The sequence below is a fragment of the Urocampus carinirostris genome, chromosome 6 (genome assembly GCF_059441175.1).
Source record: "Urocampus carinirostris isolate Australia breed hairy pipefish chromosome 6, RoL_Ucar_1.0, whole genome shotgun sequence".
NCBI classification, from domain to species: domain Eukaryota; kingdom Metazoa; phylum Chordata; class Actinopteri; order Syngnathiformes; family Syngnathidae; genus Urocampus; species Urocampus carinirostris.
In genome coordinates this window covers 36,171,348-36,193,646 of record NC_142354.1, presented here as the reverse complement: position 1 = coordinate 36,193,646, position 22,299 = coordinate 36,171,348, and the positions used below count along the sequence as shown (strand labels likewise).

The window sequence follows — 22,299 nt, the reverse complement described above, 5'->3', positions numbered from 1 at the left end:
AGAAGCAAACCCAATTAGTGGCAGAAAGAGTGTCGACTCTTAACTACTAGACCACCAGTGGTACAACTGACATAGAATAAGGCATTAGAACTTATCTCATGATGCCTATATTTTTGCGCTCTGTGAGAGCTTAAACAGTCTCTCCACTTCTTTACCAACGGATGTTAGAGAATGAAGAAAACAAAGTGTTTCAACAAAATACTATACAAGCTCTTTTACGTATGTATTCATGTTAAACTACAACATTATTCATACACAGGTGAATAAGTAGAGAGACTGTTTAACTTATCAGAATGCAGAACAAAATGCACTATGCAAATCCATGTTTCTGGCACCATTAAAAATAGTGTAATAATGAGATAAGCTCTAATGCAGGGGTGGCGAACAAGCGGCTCTTGGCCAATAAGAATGCGGCTCTTTGCCTCATCATATTTATTACATACTGTGGCTCTTTGCCTTGTTTCATGTTTAGTTTTTTCCCCTCATAAAAAACACTTGAATCCATCAGAGTTAATAACAAAAAATAAATAATATTTTGAAATTAATTTGGCAGATTTGTTGTTTTTATGCTTCTCCGGACACATCACTGACTGCCAATCATCTACATAGGTTACGTCTAATGCTGGTCAGTGCGTATTGTGGCTCTTTGACTCTCACAGTTAAAAATTTCGTCTCTTGTTCGCCACCCCTGCTCTAATGCCTTTTTATATATAATCTGTACCACTAGTGGTCTGACGTCGAAGTGTCGGCGCTCTTACAACCACTACTTTACCACACTTCTGATTCAGATTCAGATTCAGATTCAGATCTACTTTATTGTCATTCTAGTACACGTGTATACAGAACGAAATGTCGATACATCTGACCCACACAGTTCCTTGAATGTACAGATATAAATACAATTTTGTATTGAGTTGTAGTATTGAGTGCTAATAATATACTAAATAATTATGGCTATGTATAGTGCACTACTGACTTAAATTGGATTCGAAACTTATGACTGACCAATTGCTGCATTAATTTAGATTGTAAGTGTTTTAAGAGCCCAACAGTTATACACAAATTCACACAGTAGTTACTGCAGTCTCAAAAGTATGCGCTTTATAATCCTTCGCAGCTTATAGTGGGCTCGAGAGGTAGAGCGCTCGTCTTGGGATCAAGAGATCTCAGTTCGAATCCCGGCTCCTCCGTGTTACATGTCGAAGTGTCTTTGTGTAAGACACTGAACCCCTAAAACCCCCAATAAGCAGGTTAGCGCCTTACATGGCTGCACGGCCGCTATTGGGAAATGTGAAGCACACTGTAAAGCGCTTTGGGAAGTCTTGACTTGAAAAGCGCTATATAAATGCAGATCATTTCATTTCATATAGTGCAGAACAGTAGTTAAAGACAATTTTGTGGGTACTTTGACATGGCAAGCTAGCAGGTTGGAGGGAACATACAAAACACACAAAAACACAAAACTCTCAGCTTTAAACCCAGAACCTTTTTCCTGTGCAGCAGATCTGCCTACCATAGCATTTTCCATGCTACCTTCAAGTAGACATGAGGGAGGGAAAAACCACATGGATGTTTCATAAAGCAATTACAGCAGGTTGAAAGCAAATTAAATATGAAGCCCACAGCAAGACCAGCAACGGAACGCTTGCGACAGAAATGACAAGGGTGGTTTGATAGCGGTGCAGGTCACAGACCCACTTAGGTAGAAGACCAAAAAGACACAAGCAGGCCAAGCTGCTCCAATAGAGAAAATACGGAGAGGTGGGCAGGATTTAAAGGGGCCATAAACATGGCACCCTGGCTATAAACAGCACACTTAGTCCTGTAGAATGACAGCAATAATGTGCCATATGTCTTGTGACGGCGAGCCTCCCTTCCGGGCAGCGTCTGCCGTACATTTATTTCAGTAAAAAATGAAATTGGCGACAGCCCTGACAAAGTCGCCGTCACGGTAAATGTTTCGTTCCCTTCATCATAAAACTCTGACATTCATGACAAAAGAGTCAACAGGCTGCATATGCTATTTGGCTGTGGAAAAAAAATAACACATTCTGTTTGGTAAGCATGCGTGGAATACTTTTTCTTTTTAACTTCCCTCAGGAGCACATACTTTTTGGTTGGTTTTATTGATGGTATCGTTGTGGAAAATCCTTGACATTATGGATGTATTTGTTTTTCGTCAACAATTTTTGTCATTTACTGATTTCTGGCAACCTTTTTTCTGATTTGAAGCATGAAGCCTTTTAGTTAATTTGATTAACATAGACGTTTCTTAGTTCAGTTAACGTCGACATTAGAAGATTTAAATAGGACAAAAAAATCGATTTTAAGATATATATTTTTAAAAAGCCAACAATTAAAACTAAGCCAAAATAATGTTAAGTTTCTGTACAGGTAACCAGTTTATAAAACAATCTGCCTGAAAAATCAAGTTTAGTAGCGCAAGATATACAGTACAATGTGGATTCATTATGTATATTCATTCAAGGGACAGTGTGTATCATATGACCAAAACAAACAAAGAAATTAAGGTTCAAAGGTGGCAGATGAGTTCTATTTCCTAGACACAAATCCCTATTAAAAGTCTAGTTTACGCCTGAAACCTTAACCTAAGCCAAAACCCTAACCAATAGCTCCAACACTTACCCCTTAAATCTAGTACTTGTACTGGCCTGACAAAAGTCATCAATTGGCTTCAATTGGTGGGTAATTCGAAACCCCAAAACTCTATTAAACCCTTGTTTAGGGTCGATATCCTAAGCCGTACCTGGAACCCTAACCCCAAACCTAACCATAGCTCCAACAAAAATTCTAACTCTAGCTACAACCAAAACCCTAACCAATAGCTCCAACACTTACCCCTTAAATCTAGTACTTGTACTGACCTGACAAAAGTCAATACTGGCTTCAATTGGTGGGTAATTTGAAACCCCGAAACACTATTAAACCCTTGTTTAGGGTCAATATCCTAAGCCATACCTAGAACCCTAACCCCAAACCTAACCGTAGCTCCAACAAAAATTCTAACTCTAGCTATAACCATAACCTTAGCTACAACCAAAACCCTGACCAATAGCTCAAACACTTACCCCTTAAATCTAGTACTTGTACTGGCCTGACAAAAGTCAATATTGGCTTCAATTGGTGGGTAATTTCAAATCCCGAAACTCTATTTAACCCTTGTTTAGGGTCGATATCCTAAGCCGTACCTAGAACCCTAACCCCAAACCTAACCGTAGCTTCAACAAAAATTCTAACTCTAGCTACAACCAAAACCCTAACCCCTACATACACCTTGACCCTAGCTACAAGACTAACCCTGGAATTTGTACTTGCTTGACCGTAGATCTAACCCACAAACATGTGTGTAAGGCAAGCATTTTACTATTTGAGCTCCAAGTGATCTTGAATGATCAGGGGGGAAATTTAGCTTCGATTTGTGGGTAATTTGGAATCCTGAAAACACTTTAAAACTCTAGTTTAGGGCCGAATCCTATTCCGCAGCTAAAACTCTTACGCTAGTTTAACCAAAACCTTAACTTTAATCTCTGCTCTGGAATTTGCACTGGCTTGACCTTGAATCAAACATACAACCCAGTGTTTTTAAGGTAAGCAAATTAACAGTTGTGCCATTGGCAGGGTTGGGTAGGGTTACTTTAACTTGATTACATTCGCACTGATCGCTGCTTGGTTCTATGGCTAGGACCTTGACTCAGCCTCTTGGCTGAGGGCAAGTGTCTCGGCCCCTTGGCTTTGTAGCGTATTATGACTTGACCGATAACGGATAATGAATAATTGATAAAAAATATAGAACAATAAACCTTACAAAATCCCTCCCCCCCACTTTTAATTACTTTTGGATTACTCCAATAAGAAATATGCTAATAAAAGACAAAAGAAACTAAATATGAATAAAATGACTAAATTTTGTGCAGGCCTGGGCAGTAATGAAACACATGGAACGGCAAAAATGATGTTGACAAGCTGTTTGGATTTATTTTCATTTTGTTTCTGTCGCATTTTTTATTAGTTTTGCCGGAGATCAAAGCCAGGAGAGAAAGCTTACCACGTGTTGTGAGTCATCATTTTATTCATATTTAGTTTCTTTTGTCTTTTATTAGCATATTTGGTATTGGAGTAATCCAAAAGTAATTGAAAGTAATCAAGTTAAAGTAACCCTACCCAACCCTGAAGGCACTCAATATTGTTTTTATGTTGCCAAGCCTGAAAGAGTTTTATGCCCTGCCTTTGTTTTATTCATGACAAAAATATGCATAATGAAACTTTTTGTTTCACAAACAGACTATTGAACTGTGAGGCCAATAATGGAGGACACGCGTCAGCTTTGATTTGGTTTGGTTGCGTCGGTGCCGCAATGTGTGCACGTGCAACCGCGTGTGTGTATCCCTGTCACCTCTGATCAAGGAGACATATGCCCTGCATCTTGATGCCACTTTGGCTCCCATACACACGGTGAAAATAAAACGCTCAGGTCGCTCATGCAACCTGTTAGCAGATGCGCTGCTAACGGCACACTCGTCTTCCTGCTTGTGAAAGCTTTTTTACCCATGATTCATTTGCACCTCTTGTAAACTCATCACCGTCGGCATGCAATTTTCTCCTTATGGCTTGCCTTCAAAGTTGAAGCCTCACGGGGACGCCCAAGAAATGCTAACATCTCCGACCGCGTTGTTATTTTTAGGAAAAGGGCGCCCTTGAGTGCTCCAGCTCCATCTCGCTCACTTGCTCTGATGTCGGGTCGATGCTAATAACATCGGGGGGAGAGCGGCCAGCAGTTCGGCCGTGTTTATGATGATCCGTCAAATAGTGACAGTGAAGTCAACCATACCCCTCGCCCTCATCCTCGGCCCCCTGCTGGACCGTGCATATAAGTGCATTCGGATGATTACACTTATGGTTTTGTCTCTGCTCTTTTTTTGTCTCAAATCATTATTTATCGTCGAGGGGAGTCTAACAATTCAGGGATCAAGGGCCTCAATTAAAAAGACTTTCATAGATTTTCACGGTCAAATCCGGAAAGCCTTCGTACAGGACAAAATATCCAAATGCATGAGTCCGTGAGCACGAATGAACCCGATACAAATTCCTTTGTGCATCCCGATTAACTTGAAAATGACTGACGTAGCTTCCACTCATGTAAACGCCACGATAGAAATATCAGGGTTCATACGGGTGATTGAAATCTTTGAAAATGCTTGAATTTTTATGTTGTGTTTTCAAGGAGTGCTTGAATTTAAATCTTTAAAATTGTTGCCTTGTGTCACAAGTTTGCTTAAAAAAAAGGTCGACATTGCTCTCTTCTGGCTTCGTTCTGCCATCACATCTCTTTTTCTGTGATTAACGGGAGCTGGCATTAGTTTTTATTGCATTGTCCTATGAAATGTCATCGCCCCCTATTGGTCATGCCCAAGCGGATAGGTGCATGCTACAGTACACCTAAACGGGGCACTATGAATGTGTATTAGTGCAAGGATTATTAATCAATTACATTTATTATGGACCATGCAAACAAATTGAGTTGGAGATTCCCAGCAGCAAATACTTATAGGAAGAACTTCCTACAACTAAAAAAAATAAAACCTACATATTAGCGTCATTTTACCAAACACCTATATAAGGAGAGAGTAGTTTTCAAAAATATCTACACACGAATTCTTCAGATCCACAAACATGTTTAGGATTTACTCAAGATCTTAAAATCATGTCTTGATAAATGCACAAGCAAGATTAAAAATCACACATGTGAGTCACTGATATATGTGTGGATCTGCAAAATGTATGATTTACAATGGATTTCTTCTTTTCATGGAAATTTTTCAAAATGGCTTTGAAAGTCCTTAAAAAGTGCTTGAATTTGGCCATGAAAAAAGGTGTATGAACCATTTGCTAACCAGTCATGTCAACTGAGTATTTAGATAAATGCTCATTTATATAATAGTTTGTGTAGCTTTGCTTATAATTCAAATCTTTATTGTTTTTTAATAAACCCACTAGGAGTTGCTGAATAACATACATAATCCCTTGAAAGAGATCTGTGTGTGTATTGCCATCAGATATTAAGTTTTCCAGTATCAGCATCCCAGTATCACATAATAAAGCAAATACATTTGTTTTCCCCCTGAAAATATTTTCCCCTTACAAATTCTTTATTACATTTGGTGTTGTTTCTCATATTCACTACTGGTGTGTTTTGGTTGTTAAATAATTCACACTTTTTTCAAGATTGGTTTAGGATGAAACAGTCCCAAGTAAAGATTCCATTCCGTTTTATACATGTAGTGTTGTTCTGTAGCATATATTTCCTAAAAAACAGTTATAGTAAAGAATATTTGAAATGTGTTTAGAACAACAAGGCAGCACGGCGGCGCAGTGGTTAGCTCGTGTGCGGCACAGTTCTAAGGTCTTGGGAACCTCCTGTGTGGGTTCAAATCCAGCTACCGGACTATCTGGTCGGAGTTTGTATGTTCTCCCCGTGCTTGCGTGGGTTTCCTCCGGTCACTCCGGTTTCCTCCCACATTCCAAAGACATGCATTTCAGGTAGATTGGCCGGTCCAAATTGTCCCTAGGTGTGAATGAACGAGCGAGTTGTCTGTCCCTGTGTACCCTGTGATTGGCTGGCGACCAGTTCAGGGTGTCCCTTGCCCACTGCCCGATGATTGCTGGGATGGGCTCCAGCACCCCCGCGACCCTACTGAGGATAAGCGGTGCAGCTAATGAGATGAGATGAGATGAGGTGTTTAGAACAATTCACTTAAAATGATCAGTTACATTGTTTGAAATTCGTAAGGCATTTTAGTTTATTATATTGTGCAGTTGCGCTTTATTCACCATGTGCTTCAGCATTTGGGATAGTCCATTACTGTAATCCCTATAATAAACACAAAAGGAGACAGCACCAAAAGTGCTAATAATCGCGGGTTATTATATTCTAAACCTTTTGTATAGGTGCTTGATGTCTTCAGAGAAACAATGTTGTTCAAAAGCAATTATAGCTGCCGGTTTGGAGCAGTAGAAGCCTGAGCACAATGCTGCCAATCTCCTGTAGCATTATGGACTTTTGGAGGAAGGGAGGAAAAAAAGCCTGAAGAATAGATGGCAAATTCTCCTCGTCTGTGGGTTGATGGTTTTGCATCATCCTTGGAAACAGCACAGATAAGTTGTGGGACCCTTTATAGGGGGGAACGTAAAAGAAGAGTGCTAACATTTCCTTCGTGGAAGAAGAAGATTAGGCGGTGAAACAAAGGAAGGGGATTATCTCGGCACATGTTACAATTGTGCCGCATTTGCCGGCCTCCACAAACGGGCCTGCCACGGGCGGGCTTTGGAGTGCAGAACAAAGCTAGGGTCTCCCACCCAGCCGACGCACAGAGTTTGCTAATACCACGACAATACTCATCTGCCTGTCTACCGATCAGTGAGCTTGTCAGAACCAGAACAGACGGTAGACCCAAACCCGTAACGTTTCACAACAAACTTTACTGCAGAAGCTGAGAAGTCAGGTACAGGAAAGCAAGTGCCATCAATCCGGCGATCGGAGCTCACGGGATCGGAGCGTGGTCGGCAGGCGGAAACGAGTTGAGTAGCCGGGACGGGAGATTGGAGCGTGGTCGAATCACAGAAACGAGTTGAGTAGCCGAGAAGGGAGATCGGAGCGTGGTCGAAGGAAGGAAAAAGTCAGAGAGCCGGAGACGATTGGGAAGCCTGGGGCAGACGAGCAGGATACAGATAATGACGGGACAGACGGGAGCCAGAGTCAAAAAGGGCTTGCCTTGCATGTGAGGTTTGATGACGGACTGACAAGGAGTGAATGGAGTACTAAGTTCATCTAGGAGTGGAACCAGTCAGGCAACGGGCAGCAGCTGGCGCCAAACGAGCAGGCACAGGTGAGGGCAATGGGCAATTATGACAGAGGTGCTATTACGCAGGATTATTGCTCCTCATCACGGACTTCAACACTGTTGACATGGTGGCATTGGAATAGAGTGTGTACTTAAGAATAAGTACTGATGGCTTCAGCAAGGTGAACATTAAGTAAAGTGCAGTCTATGTAATATAATTATAGAAATAAAACTTTTCTATCTGCTTTAATGCATTTTTTAGATCAAAAAGGCCCATTTTAAAGGTTGGGTTTATCGCTTGAAATGTCCTTACAAAGATGAAAGTTAAATATTTTTCTCTATTAAGTGCGTGTTAGGGCGGCACGGCAGCTGAGTGGTTGGTGCGTCTGTGGCACAGTTAGTAAGTAGTGAAAAGCTGAGAAAAAAGAAACAAAATGAAGAGAAAAAAGAAGGAACATTTCAGAAAAAAAGCCAGAAAAAAAGCCAGAAAAAAGAAAAAAAAAAGAAACAAAGGGAAAAAAAGTAAATAGAGAACAAAAAGAAAAAAAATAACAGCTAGGAAAAAATAAACACAAAAAGGAATTAAAAAAAATAGAAAAAAACAGGGAAAAATAAGAAAAAGTTTGTGTTGCATTCAAATAATTTCCAATTATACCAAGTCAATCTTGTTGCCAAAATTGTACTTCCACAAAAAAAATTGATTAAATACAGATCTGTATCTTGCAACCGACTAAATAAGCCCCCCAAAATGTTAGTATTATGAGTCAAAAGATAGCAGGAAAAAAAAAAGAAAATCTTGTGAAAGAATTGTTGTAAAAACAAATGACGTTCGTAGGCCGTAAAACCTTTGCAATAATACATTAGTCAATTCATTCAAAAATGAATTTTTTTTTGCATTGCTGGAAATTCAGCTAAATGTAACTTGATGTCAAGTTTTGGACATGTTTTATAATGATTTAGTTGCCGCACTGTGGATTGCCGTTGCTCACGGTTGTTTCAAGCGTTGCTCACCGACTTTGTGTGAACGCTCAGACCCGTGGAAAATTAGAGGGAACATTGGTTGTAAATTTGATGTTGGTATTGTGTTCATTATTGTCAATAAATGATTGAGATCATGGCCTTATGTATTCATCAACGTTTGTCACATCCTATGCTTAGTTTGAGCTGAGTAAAAGTGAAACACAATTTTATACCACATTTTAATAAAAAAGATTAGGGTTGCATGTTGTACACAAATAAATACGGCATTTCCTCCACAGCCTTCTCACCTTTTTAAACCCTGATCCATTTTCTTGCCTGTTTAAAAAGTGAATATGAAAATAAATAAAACAATCAATAATAAATGCATCCATATTTTTAGGACTACACTTACATCAAACTTTTAAATTAATGCCTCCAAATACCATCCTGCGGGCTGCAATTTGCCCATGGGCTGCGAGTTTGACACACCTGATACAAATAGTAAAATGTCACCAGAAAAATGAATATTGAACTAAAATACACAAGCAGGAAAGGGTATTTGTGTTGAAATACTTTTTACACTTGAATTTAAATCTGTGGCTGCCAAGGGGACGATATAAATTGTCAAAAAATATGCAAATTTGACATATGGATGATTTAAAGTCATTTTAAAGTCATTTTTAGTATTTTTTTCAATGTTGCCTGGACGGTTTTTGTATGCATCGGAAGAAGATTCAAGGTCAGTTAAGTGAAACTGATGGAAAGAAATAGCGTACGGCATACTACGGCCGGATGGAGAAAGCCAGCCAAGGGAAAAGATAAAGACAACGGGGAGAAGTATATAAAACCAAAGGTATGGATGCAGGAGTGGCAGCAGGGAGAAAGAGAGTTTTGTATTGGGAGCGCCCGAGTGCAAAGCAAAAGCGAGTTAGTCTGCGAGGGTTTTAAAATTCTGGAGTGGAAAGTCCCTCCATCTGTTATTGAGGAACGGTTCTGACTCAGTGATTTCTATGATTGGCCTTAATCCCAGCCGAGTGGAGGAGACAGAATGAAGAGCTTAGCGGTTGCTCTCACCCCAACAGACTCCAGCGGCTCCTGAGACTCGGTCTGCTGCACTCTGCGGGCCGAACCACCGCTGCACGGCAGCAAAACGCCAAAACGCAAAGACCCCTCGGGCAATGACACGCTGACATTTTAAAACGACGTATATTCATTATTGGCCCTGGCACACATATTCATGCCTGCCATCATGATTCCCTCGTGTCTCCTTAATTTTTCAGAAGCGATACTGGCCTAATATGTTGCATGTCCACTGCACTCTGTGCACATTGCTGACACCGCTAATTATTTGGACTGGCATATCCTGCACATAACGTGAAATGGCAGTTTCTCTCCATAGCAACAACCTTAGTTGATCAACAAACGAGGACAACCTAAACATGCTACCCAGTTGAATGCTAACTAATGCTAACAATTAGTTTTCACGGTTCACAGATACCTTAACCGTCTAGGTCGTTGGGGCACCAATGACGCAACTCTGGACAACTTTCTCCACTGTTGACAGTTCCTGGCCTGTTTTTGGATTGGGGCAAAGTTGGCACTATCCCCTTCAATAATCCAAGATGGCGGCGCGCGCAAGTGCAGTGGCTTCACGGGCTCCAGTTCGTCTTTTGTTTTCCAGTGTTCTTTTATCCCTCATATTTTCCCTTCGACTCCTTACGCAACTGCAATAACATCCATAACATCCCAAGGGATATACAGAGACCACCGGATCTCCCTGGGTGATCTGCCTGCCGACAACGACGGAGCAAAAGAAAAAGGCTGCCAGTCGGGCCTGGGCTAAGTAGGCGACCACACAGACCAGCGCTCCCAAGCATGGTCCTGACCAACACCAGATCCATCGTCCACAAAATGAGTGAATTTGAGCTGCGGATCGCCACCAACAGCGTCTGAAATTGGCTGTGGCTTTGTAAAAGGACACCAGCATCTGCTGTTTCAGATGATTTTTTCTTGAGCACTCTCAGGAAATGGAGTCGCTGCTGGGCCTTCCCTACCACCGCTCTGGTGTTTGCAGACCAGGAGGGGTCATCGGAGATGTGCACACCCTGGAATTTGAAAGAGTGGACTCTCTCTACACAGTCTCCTTTTATAATGAGTGGTGCTGGGTTCCTGCCTTTCCTCCTGAAGTCCAGTATGAGCTCTTTTGTTTTTTTGGTGTTCAGTATGAGGTGGTTTTTCAAACACCACGTTGTCAGTGACTCCACCTCATCCCTGTACGCCACTTCGTCACCTTCAGAGTTGAGGGCAGGAACGTAGATCGACCTGTAAATCTAGAGCTTCGTCTCAGCTCTTCACCACAACGGACTAGTACAAGGTCCACATAACCAATCAACCAATTAACCAAAAGCGAGTGAGATAACAAAAAAGGATGCAAGACCACACCATAGCATTTGCGATATTTTTAAAATGACATATCTTAGTTATTTTGATTAACTTTGCATTTATGCACTTTTTAAAAATATTGTGATGGGGGACTAATTAGACCAATTGAAGCCTGGGTTCCCGCCAGATACTTTATATCATCTGGGAAACACAGACTGGAGAAAAGTAGCAAACGAAGCACCCAATAAAACGTACTAACCAGAAACATAAAAAGGAAAGCTGCAATAGCAGTAGAAATGGAAGACCGGACCGATAGTGCCGCCCGAGCAATCACTATAAAGGCCTTGGATCCTTTGGCTCAGGTGCGTGCAGTTCCGCCACACCCTCCTGGTTGCACCTTCTAGCACAGGGATGTCAAACTCAATTGCACAAGGGGCCAAAATTCAAAACACGATAAACATTTATTGAACACACTTAAACTGAATGTTTTTGGAACATAAAAATGAATAAAAACAGACAAGAATATTAAATTTAAACCTTAAATCACTTATACAGTATTTATTATTTTGCTGTAAATAAAAATATTTTTTTTAAATTATACAACTTAGAACTTAACTTAAACAACTTAACATTAAAATAACATTCAAATTCCTTTGCTCCTATGTCAATGTATATCTTAAAAAAACTTAAATATCCCAAAAGATTTTGCTCTCCTTAATATATCTCCTGTCGAAAGTAGAAATATGAAAATTATTTTGTAAAAACATAACAACATTCTGAGAACAGGGAGCCTGACGGAGTAGGGCGAGAGATGGGAGGGAGTGCTTGCACTTTTTGCATTTTTGCATCCCTCCCACTCACCCAATCAAATAACTTTAAGTTCTCTTCTGGTGTTTTGGCGTATTTACAATTTGTTCCGTGGATTCATCAAAAAGTATCTGAACATCGAACACGGATTATATAGTGAGGTTTTATATAAAGGATTCTTTAGCGTTGTACAGCCAAAACGAGTTTTTTTTTGTGTGACACCTTGACTGTAAATTGTAGTGAAAACGTGCCCTATATATTCTGAAAAGTACTGCTTTCCAAATCAGCTTTGGTTTGGCTTTACGTGTGTCTGTACAGGATCAATGGCTCAAGTTTTGAACGAGATGGAGAAAATTTGCATGCAATTAAATTTGTCACTGAGCCATAGGTACTCATAGTAAGAGCCATATATGGCTCGCAAGTCATAGGTTCCCGACCCCTGGTATATAGTATAGTATACGTCATATATGAAGGAATAGGTACAGTGACTAAAACGTCGGAATATGATGTCCAGGGATGAGACGGCGTTGTTCATATTGACGGTCCATTAATAACAATAATGTAAAATGGTCTTGCGGGCCGGATATGATTACACGGCGGGCCGGACGTGCCCCGCGGGCCGGGAGTTTGACACATGTGCTCTAGCAGGAGTGCCATGCCAGATCCTGATTGGTATCCTGTATATCTTGTATTTTGACTCAAATCTCAACATTAACAAGGAAATAAAACCTAAATTGAATTTCAGGTAATGTAATAAGCGTACAATAATAGGCTTGTATTGTAAATTGAGGATTCCCTTTAAATTGTACTTGACATTTTTTGTATTTTTTCCCCTTGTAGCTTAACATCCTTTTGATGTTTATCATGCCAGATGACAATTCCACTGTTCATCTCACCACATTGTGGATCTTCTCCCTTCTGTCCCTCATGTTTATTCCCGTTTTGTCTATGCAAAACGGGCCAGTAAACAAATTGCTTTCCCCTCAAGGTAGAAAAAAGTAATGGTGTTTATCTTTACAAACGATTCTGTCTTAAAAAAATAGCGTGGAAATGAAATGAAGCTTTTTTGTGGCTCTGTAGTTGTCTTTATTATAGAGTGCCATTTGAGAGATAGAAATAATAAAATGTGCCATTACCAAAAATGACCCGTACAAAGCCCACTTATGCGGAACAAGAGCACTCATTTAAGACGTTGCGTTATTCGCTGCCATAAACTAAGATGGAAAAAGTGCCATTAAAGATTTGACAGCATGCCATTTTGAGTATTTCTCAATCTCGCTTATATATATTTGATGCGTTCGAAGATATCTAACATTAACTAGACGGAGAAAAAAAAAGAAAATAAATTGTCTTACTAGTAGAATCTATAGAATCTTTTCAGTAACAGCATACGATTCAGGCTTTGCCAGGTTGCCCACGAGTTATGGAGGAAATAAAACGTGAAAACATAATCATGATAAATTGATTTAATAATAAACGGATTTAACGAATGATTTATTGAAATTTATGAAAAATATATCAAAATAAAAACAAAATTTACACAAAGTAAATATAGATAACAAATAAGAAACTGATTCAAAATATCCAAATGAAAAAAGACAAAATAATCACATTGTATTCAAAATCAATCAATAGATTAAAAAGCTCTGCTTTAATATTTAAAGTGTTAGTCTTTCTTGCCTTCTCTCTCTCTCTCTCTCTCTCCCTCCCTCTCTCTCTCTCTCTCTCTATATATATATATATATATATATATCTCTATATCTCTCTCCCCCACCCTCTTTCTCTCTCTTTCTCTTTCTATCCCTTTGTCTCTCTATTTGTCATTGCTTTTTTTCTCTGTCACTTATACTTTTTCCACTTGCTCTCTACAACTCTTTCTCCATCGCTCCCTCTCTCTCTCTCCTACTCTTTCTCTATCCCATAATTTCTCTCTATCCTACTCCTTAATATCTCTCGCTCCTACTCTCTCTGTTTCTCTGTAGCTTCTACTCTCTTGCTCCTACTTTTTTCTCTATCTTGCTCCTACTCTCTTTTGCTGTACCTCTCTCACTCCTACTCTTTCTCTTTCTCTCTCTCTCTCTCTGTCTCTCGCTCTCTCTCTCTCTCTCATTCCCACTCTTTCTCTCCCTCTTGATTTATTTTAGTCCTTCTCTCTCCCCTATTCTTTCTTGTACTTACCCCCTTATCTTTCTCTTGCCTTCTCCTCCTTCCCCTCTAACACGCTCTCTCTCCTACTCTTTCTCTCTGTTACTCCTACTCTCTCTCTCCTGCCCCCTCTCTCTTCTACTCTCTTGTCGACTTTCTGTTACTCATACTCTCTATCGTTCACTCTTATTTTATTACTCTTTCCCTGTCTGTCTCTTTCTCTCTCTTTTGACTCGCTCAACCTTTCTCCTGTCTCTGTCTAACCCCCCACCCCCTTTCATTTTGGTGAGGAAGAGGAATGCAGAAAGAGAAGTTGAAGAAAAACACATAATCACCGATTTAAAAACTCCTGCAAAATTGGATCTTTACTATTAATCATTTTAATAACATTGCAGCCCTGGTTGCAGATTGATGGACCTCTTCTTGGACCTCGGAAAACGATTAAATCAGTTTGTCAGAATGGGAATCGTGGGTAATAGTGAATCCTATTTTTCTACAACTTTCTACAACCTTAACAAATTGTATAGTGCCTGGCCAAGATGTCCTCAGTCGCCGGCAGCAAACTCCCTTGATTAGAGCCGAGCACATCAGCCAATCAGCGTAGTCCTTCCCGCAGCATAATTTTGAGCGGGCTCAGCCGAGTAATTTCACAGTTACCTCGACCCCAGGCCCCTCGGGGCCACACAGGCCAGCGGGGTCGTTCAGAAGGCGTCAAGTGGATATGTTCATGGCCGCAATCACATCCAGACCGCATTTCGTTCCCTCAAGTGCCCTTTCGCTCAAACACACGGGTTGTTTTGCTGGAGTGTCCGTGCAGACAACTTGGTGTGGAGTGGCCTTCATAAACTAATGCTGCAATGGAAATGCCCCACAGACGGCTGCAATCACGCAGATGCTCCGGTGTCAAGTTGACGCCGAACGCAGCATGATGTCACCTACCTAAGATAGGTTGCTGTTCCCTACTTCCCTACTTCTAGCGAATAAAGCTCCCCCACTGGACCAAAGCAAGCAGAACCTTACTGAATATTAGAGTCGGGGCGGCAGTGGCTCAGGAAGTAAAGCGCTCGTCTTGGGATCAAGAGATCGCAGTTCGAATCCCGGCTCCTCTGTGTTACATGTCGAAGTGTCCTTGGGTAAGACACTGAACCCCCAATACCCCCAATAAGCAGGTTAGCGCCTTACATGGCTGCACGGCCGCTATTGGGAAATGTGAAGCACACTGTAAAGCGCTTTGGGAAGTCTTGACTTAAAAAGCGCTATATAAATGCAGATCATTTCATTTCATAAAGGGTCACTGTGTAATTTTATTGTGTAGTCCAACTGAAAAAGAGTGCTACAAAGCACGGGGAAAAAAAATCAGAAAATAGAGACTCAAAAGTGACCAAACCGCATCACTTTTCTTCTCACCTTTTTGCCCATATTTTTGTGTGCTTTTTGTTTTTTGGGTACTTAAGTTGCACACGGTTCCTGCAGATCAGGGTTGGGTAGGGTTACTTTAACTGGATTACTTTCAATTACTTTTGGATTACTCCAATACCAAATATGTTAATAAAAGACAAAAGAAATTAAATATGAATAAAATGATGACTCACAACACGTGGTAAGCTTTCTCTCCTGGCTTTGATCTCCGGCAAAACTAACATAAAATGCGACAGAAACAAAATGAAAATAAATCCAAACAGCTTGCCAACATCATTTTTGCCGTTCCATGTATTCCGTTACTCCCCAAGCCTGCACAAAATTTAGTCATTTTATTCATATTTAGTTTCTTTTGTCTTTTATTAGCATATTTGGTATTGGAGTAATCCAAAAGTAATTGAAAGTAATCAAGTTAAAGTAACCCTACCCAACCCTGCTGCAGATCCTTGAAAAGTCTTAAAAGGCATTGAGTTCATCACTATTATTTTTATTATTTTTCAAAGTCCCTAATTTGCATTAACATGTCCTAAATCCAATTTTCAAATGTCTCAAAAATGTCAACACATTAATAAGATTTAAATCTGTTTGAACTAAAAACAAATTGTTACATTTATTAATTGTCATTTTTAATAAGTTACCAATTCATTTTCAAGGCAACATTGCGTGACCACAGTAACGGAACTATCAAAACAGTGATGTGGTTTCAGTCGGGCCTTTCAGAGCAGATCCATAGCAAGTCCGGACAGAGACCTTTACTTTGGATCATGGGAAAGTGTGAATCTAATGAGAAGAGGCTGACGAATTTTCCGCCATGACTAATAACTGTGCCAAGTAATGTGTACGAGGCTCGATGTACTGTGTGCAAGAAATATTTTCTTTTTCCTGTCGTTCCTTTCAATCTTTTTTTTGTCAACTTGGTATTAAACTTGATTTCAAAAGGCATTTAAAAAGTATTACAAGGCATGAATTTAACTTACCTTAAACTGTTGGAACCCTGTTGCAAGATGGCGGATAATGATGTCAGCTCACTCTGGGTGAGCCTCAGTTTTTTGTAAAATACATACAACTTTCTGGACATATGAGTACAGCAATTCAAGGCGCATTGGATAATAAGACGCACCAAAAAAATAGTACTTTTTAGTACTATTTTTTTTCAAATATAAAGCACACTAGACTATAAGCATGCATGTAATTAAAACTTGAGTAAAAGCTAGGGTTGCATAACATATAAATCAATAAACTCAAATTTGAATAATTTATTTCATAAAACATAAATTAAAATGTCACCACTAAAATCAAATAATTAATTCAAATGTATTCATATATGGTTACTGTGCTGTCTTCACTTCAAAGTACTTTAGCCGCTTGTTCTCCAGTTAGTGCACGACGTCCCGAATAGCCAAACTTCTTTTCTTTAGTTGCCGTTTATGCGGGCAATGGCCTCAACCATTACCCTTATAAGATCACAGTAAAACTAAAAACAAAGCTAAGTGCAAACAAGTCCTGTTAACTTTAATATTTGACTTGCCTTTTTTTAGCAAGTAATGTAGTCTGGATTTAATTAACTTGAAAAATAAAATCTACCGATAAACGAAATTGATCCTGCCTGCTGAAACAAAAATTCGCAATAAATGCCAAAAAGGCTTTTGATCATGTTGATAATTTTTCATACCAGTTAGAAATCAATTGGGGGGTGGGGTGGGGGCTAGCCGGTTATATAATCTATCCATCTATCTATCTACCTTGGTCATATCCCTCAAGAGGGGTGACCGACAGCAAGACAAACACATACAATAACAAAGAAAATAAAAGGGGGAAAAAAATAGCAAAAAAACACACAAAAAATTTTGGGCCATGGCCAACCCAATAGCCCAAAAACCCAAACAAGTTAGGCACCTCGGCACCTAAGTTGGTCATGCTTTCGTCCCTCCAGATGAAATGGGACACCAGAAAGCGGCCATGTCACTCGTGTCAGGGTGACACAACACACTCTTTTGTTCAACAGCAGGGCCCGACAGCTTTCACTGGTTTAACCCTGCCGCATCTTACGGGTGCCCTGCCCATCCCTTAGAACGCGTCCACAATCCCACTATCCTTTCACAACTCCTCTCCACTCTTTTCTATCACCAACAAGAGCTCTAGCTTCCATTATATTTAGACCTCTTTCCTGCAGTGCACTCATAACACCATCCATCCACGCCAATCGTGGCTTTCCTCTTGGTCTCCTTCCATTGACTTCTTCTCTGTAGATCCTCTTCAACATTCACTCCTCATCCATCCTGTCCATGTGTCCAAACCAACCGAGTACTCTCTTATCAACACGCTTGCTCAGTTCCACGACTACTCCAGTTTTCCACGGCTACTCCAGTAACTGGAATATAATCACAATGCAAAATAAAAATCCTCAAAGTAGCAAAAACAATATTAGGGATTACTGTTCTCTGCAAAACACCAAGGTATTCTTTGGGGTCACAATTTTGGTGATCCTGAACTAAAATAAAAACAACTTTGTTATCATTCCTCCGGTGACGAGCTACACGTTATCGTTTTTGAGCGCATATTTTTCATGCAAATTTTGTTCCGTTATGACTGATGAAATAAACGTTCCCGACTATCAATCACGGAAACGCTTCGTACTACGGCTCGCATACGTCGCAGCAACGCAGACCTCGCCGACGGACGTCGCCATCCATTACCATCCTGTTTATGTTTCCTGACCTTGCCGCAGGGCCTGCTGACAAATCGCGCCGTCGCACATTGTAGATGGACGACGGCGTTATAACAATCAGGTCGGCTCTCCCGGTGGCGAGCATCGGGAGGTTCGGCGTCGGGAGCTTTTCGTTCAGCGCCGATTTAAGCGCGTTCGAACTAAGCCGCTTGGGTTGCAGCAACCACTGAGGCTCAGACGAACCGGTCCCGTGTCTCTGATTCATTGACTGCTTGTCTTGCCAATCCATCTGGGTTGACACCGAAGACTTTTTAGGAGAAGCCAGGCTGCATTAAAATGCGAAGGATAAGACTTTGTTTATAGCACTAAGAGTCCTAGACGATTGATGGCCGACGTAGGTGTCAGGGATTGCCGATAAGAGTTGGTTGATAATGAAAATGCCTAAATCCAAAAAGATGAAAGGGAAGGGTGTCATAGATCCTGACAGGGGTCGGGAAAATTAAGGATCCTCTTTATTTCAAGGTTACTTCAATTGGCTAGGATTCATCATGTTTTACCCCCAAGTCGCTGACTCCACGCTATCAACTAGTCTGATGGAATTTTCCCATATTGTATCGCTGTGATTGCCTCGTTAACACCAATGAGCCCCTTTACGGTCGCAAATACACACTCTCTGTTTTGTTTATAGGCTCCCGGGTTAATAATTTCAATGCACTAATTAGATCCTCATTTTGTTGATTCACTTAAGGATGTTCCTAGAAAACTGCAATCTTTAGTTAAAGGTTCGCTAAAGTAATCTTGAAAGACGGATGGAGTTGTATTAGAGCAGGGTTCTTTTGGAAAAAGAAGGCATATAATACATATATATGGATATATATATATTTATATATATGGATATATATATATACACCGTAAATTCCGGACTATAGAGCGCACCTGATTATAAGCCGCACCCACCACATTTTAAGAGGAAAACCGATTTTGTACTTACACAAGCCGCATCTGTATATAAGCCGAATGCGCCCATATTAAAACATGTGACACAATCACAAAATTAGCCCAAACCCGGCTTTGAGTCCCGCGATTGTAACTGAATATAAAGTACACAGTCCAAAAACCACAGCCGGCAAAATGAACAGAAAATGATACCGGTACTTAAAGTTTTGAAGCAGACCTGCATCCGTTGAAACTAATCCAAGGAAAGAAAGTCTATATTTCCAAAGGTAAGGGTGGGAAAAATATATATCCACTATTGTCCGCCGCGACAACAGGTCTCACTCACCTTTACTCCACTTCCCGTCAGCCCACATTTGCTCTGCCCCTCTTTTTTAATTCGCAAAACATATCAGAATATATATATATATATATATATATATATATATATATATATATATATATATATATATATATATATATATATATATATATATGCAGACTTCAAACATCAAGATATAAAACTGTAATTTCTTGTGGAGCATTAACATTAAGTGTGACACAATCATGAAGTGGATATGAATATGACAAAACGAATCGAGGGAATCAAAGGCTATTTGATGTTAAGATGTTTTGCAGAGTTTGTGCCATTAAGGTCTAAGGGCTTGACTTATAAACACAACTGCTGTCTAATGACAATCGGGGCAGATAGTCTTTAGGAAAAACAATCAAATCAATGAGAAATGTTTTTTTGGGGGTGGGGGGTCATAACTGTTACTTTGCCGTGTATATGGCAACACTGGGCCTTACAGGGTTTTAAACAAGGAGCTTTAACTGACTCTGCTTGTGGTGGATAAAGCCCCGTTGACCTACAACGCTCAATTTTCCCTGTTTTGTGTTTCCTTCTAGAAACTGGCCAATGAGGCAGAGCAGCTTCAGAAGGATCACGAGTGGCAAGATGGAGTGACGGTAAAGTAGGACACAACCTCTTTCCTTTCCTCTTCTTTTCCCTGGACGGCTTCTCCTTGTCTTACGGTTTCTTTTTCCGGCAACTGATGTGTCTTTACAGTGACATGTCTTCTCCCTCTTGTCTTCTTGTCTGACTAATTTTTCTCCTGGTACACTTAAGCCTTGCAAGGATTTTTTTTAAGATCTGTGCTGTTATCTCAAATGGAAGAGCCAATTTAAGTTGAGAAAAATATTTTGTGATCCTGATGACAAATACAACCCACGTAGGCAGATTGGTGTTTATTGGTTTCGAACTGCTTGAAAACACAAAGAAAAAAACAGTTAGCAAGAGGACCAAAAAAACTGTATCCTAACTGGTAGCTTCAATGCAGTAGTAAAGTTTTCCACTATTTTACCGTGATTTTATTTTTTGGGCTGCTATTATACCGGTTGACCCGATTTCCGTGGGCTTAAAGCCATTGTTGCCATGGTTACATTTGAAAGTTTTAGGGAAAATGAGGAAAATAAATGAATAAATACAATTATAAAATCCTTGACCTACATTGAAATTCTTCAAAGATAAAATCAGAGCTACCAAATACTACAACACATTCGTAATTTACTTGCCAGTTAATAGCAAATTACAATGTACACATTTTCTATGAAAATGGGAGAAAATTTAAGCGTTTAGGTCATGCTTCTTGCTTAACATGCAAAAGCTATTTTTATACCCTTCTTGTGCATTATAGACATAGAGTTCCATCTAGAGACATATATCAATTAAGTCAAGTCATTTTTATTTGTATAGCCCTTAATCTCAAAGGGCTTCACAGGTTATTACACAGACTATTTTTTTCAGACTATTATTACACCATCCCCTGATCTGGAACCAACATGAGGGCAAGGAAAAACTCAAAAAACCTCAACATGAGGAAAATGAAGAAACCTTGAGAAGGGACCGCACATGTGGTATCCCCCTTCCAGGATTACCAGACAGCAAAGGATGTTGCAATCACAAATAATATAGAGATATTGTCCACGAAAAATATAGGTTATTCATATGCTATAGCGTAGAAGTGAGTCTTAAGCTTAGATTTAAACATTTCTACTGAGGTTGCAGATCGGATCTCAGAAGGAAAAACATTCCACAGCACTGGTGCAATTACACAAGTGCTTTATAAAATTAGTAAATCACTAAAACAGTTGATTGATACCAATATTAAACTTTAATATACAAACCAAATCTGTACAATAAAGTTATTAATAGTCACTGCTTTGTTGTTTGCATTTTTTTTAAGTCATAACATTGTCTAAGAATGACTTTCAACCTAAAATGGCACTCTTAATTTCATTTATTCTTTCTGCAATACCATTTTCAATGTTTGGCAGAGCATTATAATTAACCACACCCCAATTAGGTAGAAAGAGATGGGTACTGATACTGAGGTTTTTTTTGTCGGTATCTGTGCCAGTTTTTGAACTAAGCGGTCTGTACGCACAGTCGGTGGGTCCTATAATTCAAGTAAAGACAAAAAAAACCCACTATGCTATGCCACTCTTTATACATGTCTTTCTTGCTCTGCCAATCACATGATGAATAAGATGTAGCTTAATTTATTTGTAAATCTGACAGTGTCCCATCATCTAGAACCTCATCGCACGTCATTGGCTATAGTCCTTTACTATTATTGGTTTTAAGTGAGAAAAACTACTTGATTTAAGCATCAGTTTATGTATACTCCGATTAAGAGTGCAACGATCAATGTGTAGACTTTTGTTTATTGTTACAGTAAAACAGGTTTAGCAATTATTATCGCTGGAGTGTTTTCAATTAAGCTAAAAAAAGCAACAACAGTTTTACACAAACGTATGATAATCACGCTTGAATTGTCCACTTTTTTGTGATGAGCAATCGGCATTTATGCAACATTTTTTACTCCTCCCGTATTATTTAAGAGCCTTGCTGCCCAACTTGAACATATTAAGCTCCAGCTGACCTTTACAACAGAGGGTTTTTTTTTGTATCTGTTTGTGATCCTTCACACGCACCAACGACTCCACAATTTGTAAACACTCAAAGACACATGCATGCAAGTGAGTATGTTGCAGATCCACATTCCCTGCTGTCATATCCTCTGTCTCCAAAGAGACGAGTTTGCTGTCATGCTACACTTCACG

General features: G+C 39.8%; 1 protein-coding gene across 5 annotated transcripts in view; it reads left to right on the top strand.

The window, feature by feature from the left end:
* The window catches only part of cacna2d2a (calcium voltage-gated channel auxiliary subunit alpha2delta 2a), a 319,851-nt gene that overhangs the window by 127,010 nt on the left and 170,542 nt on the right, over nucleotides 1-22,299 (top strand). For all 5 annotated transcript variants that reach the window (XM_088338886.1, XM_088338884.1, XM_088338887.1 and 2 more), the window contains exon 4: nucleotides 20,083-20,142. In XM_088338886.1, the coding sequence (XP_088195012.1) occupies nucleotides 20,083-20,142 (60 nt within the window). The remainder of the gene's footprint in view (nucleotides 1-20,082; nucleotides 20,143-22,299) is intronic.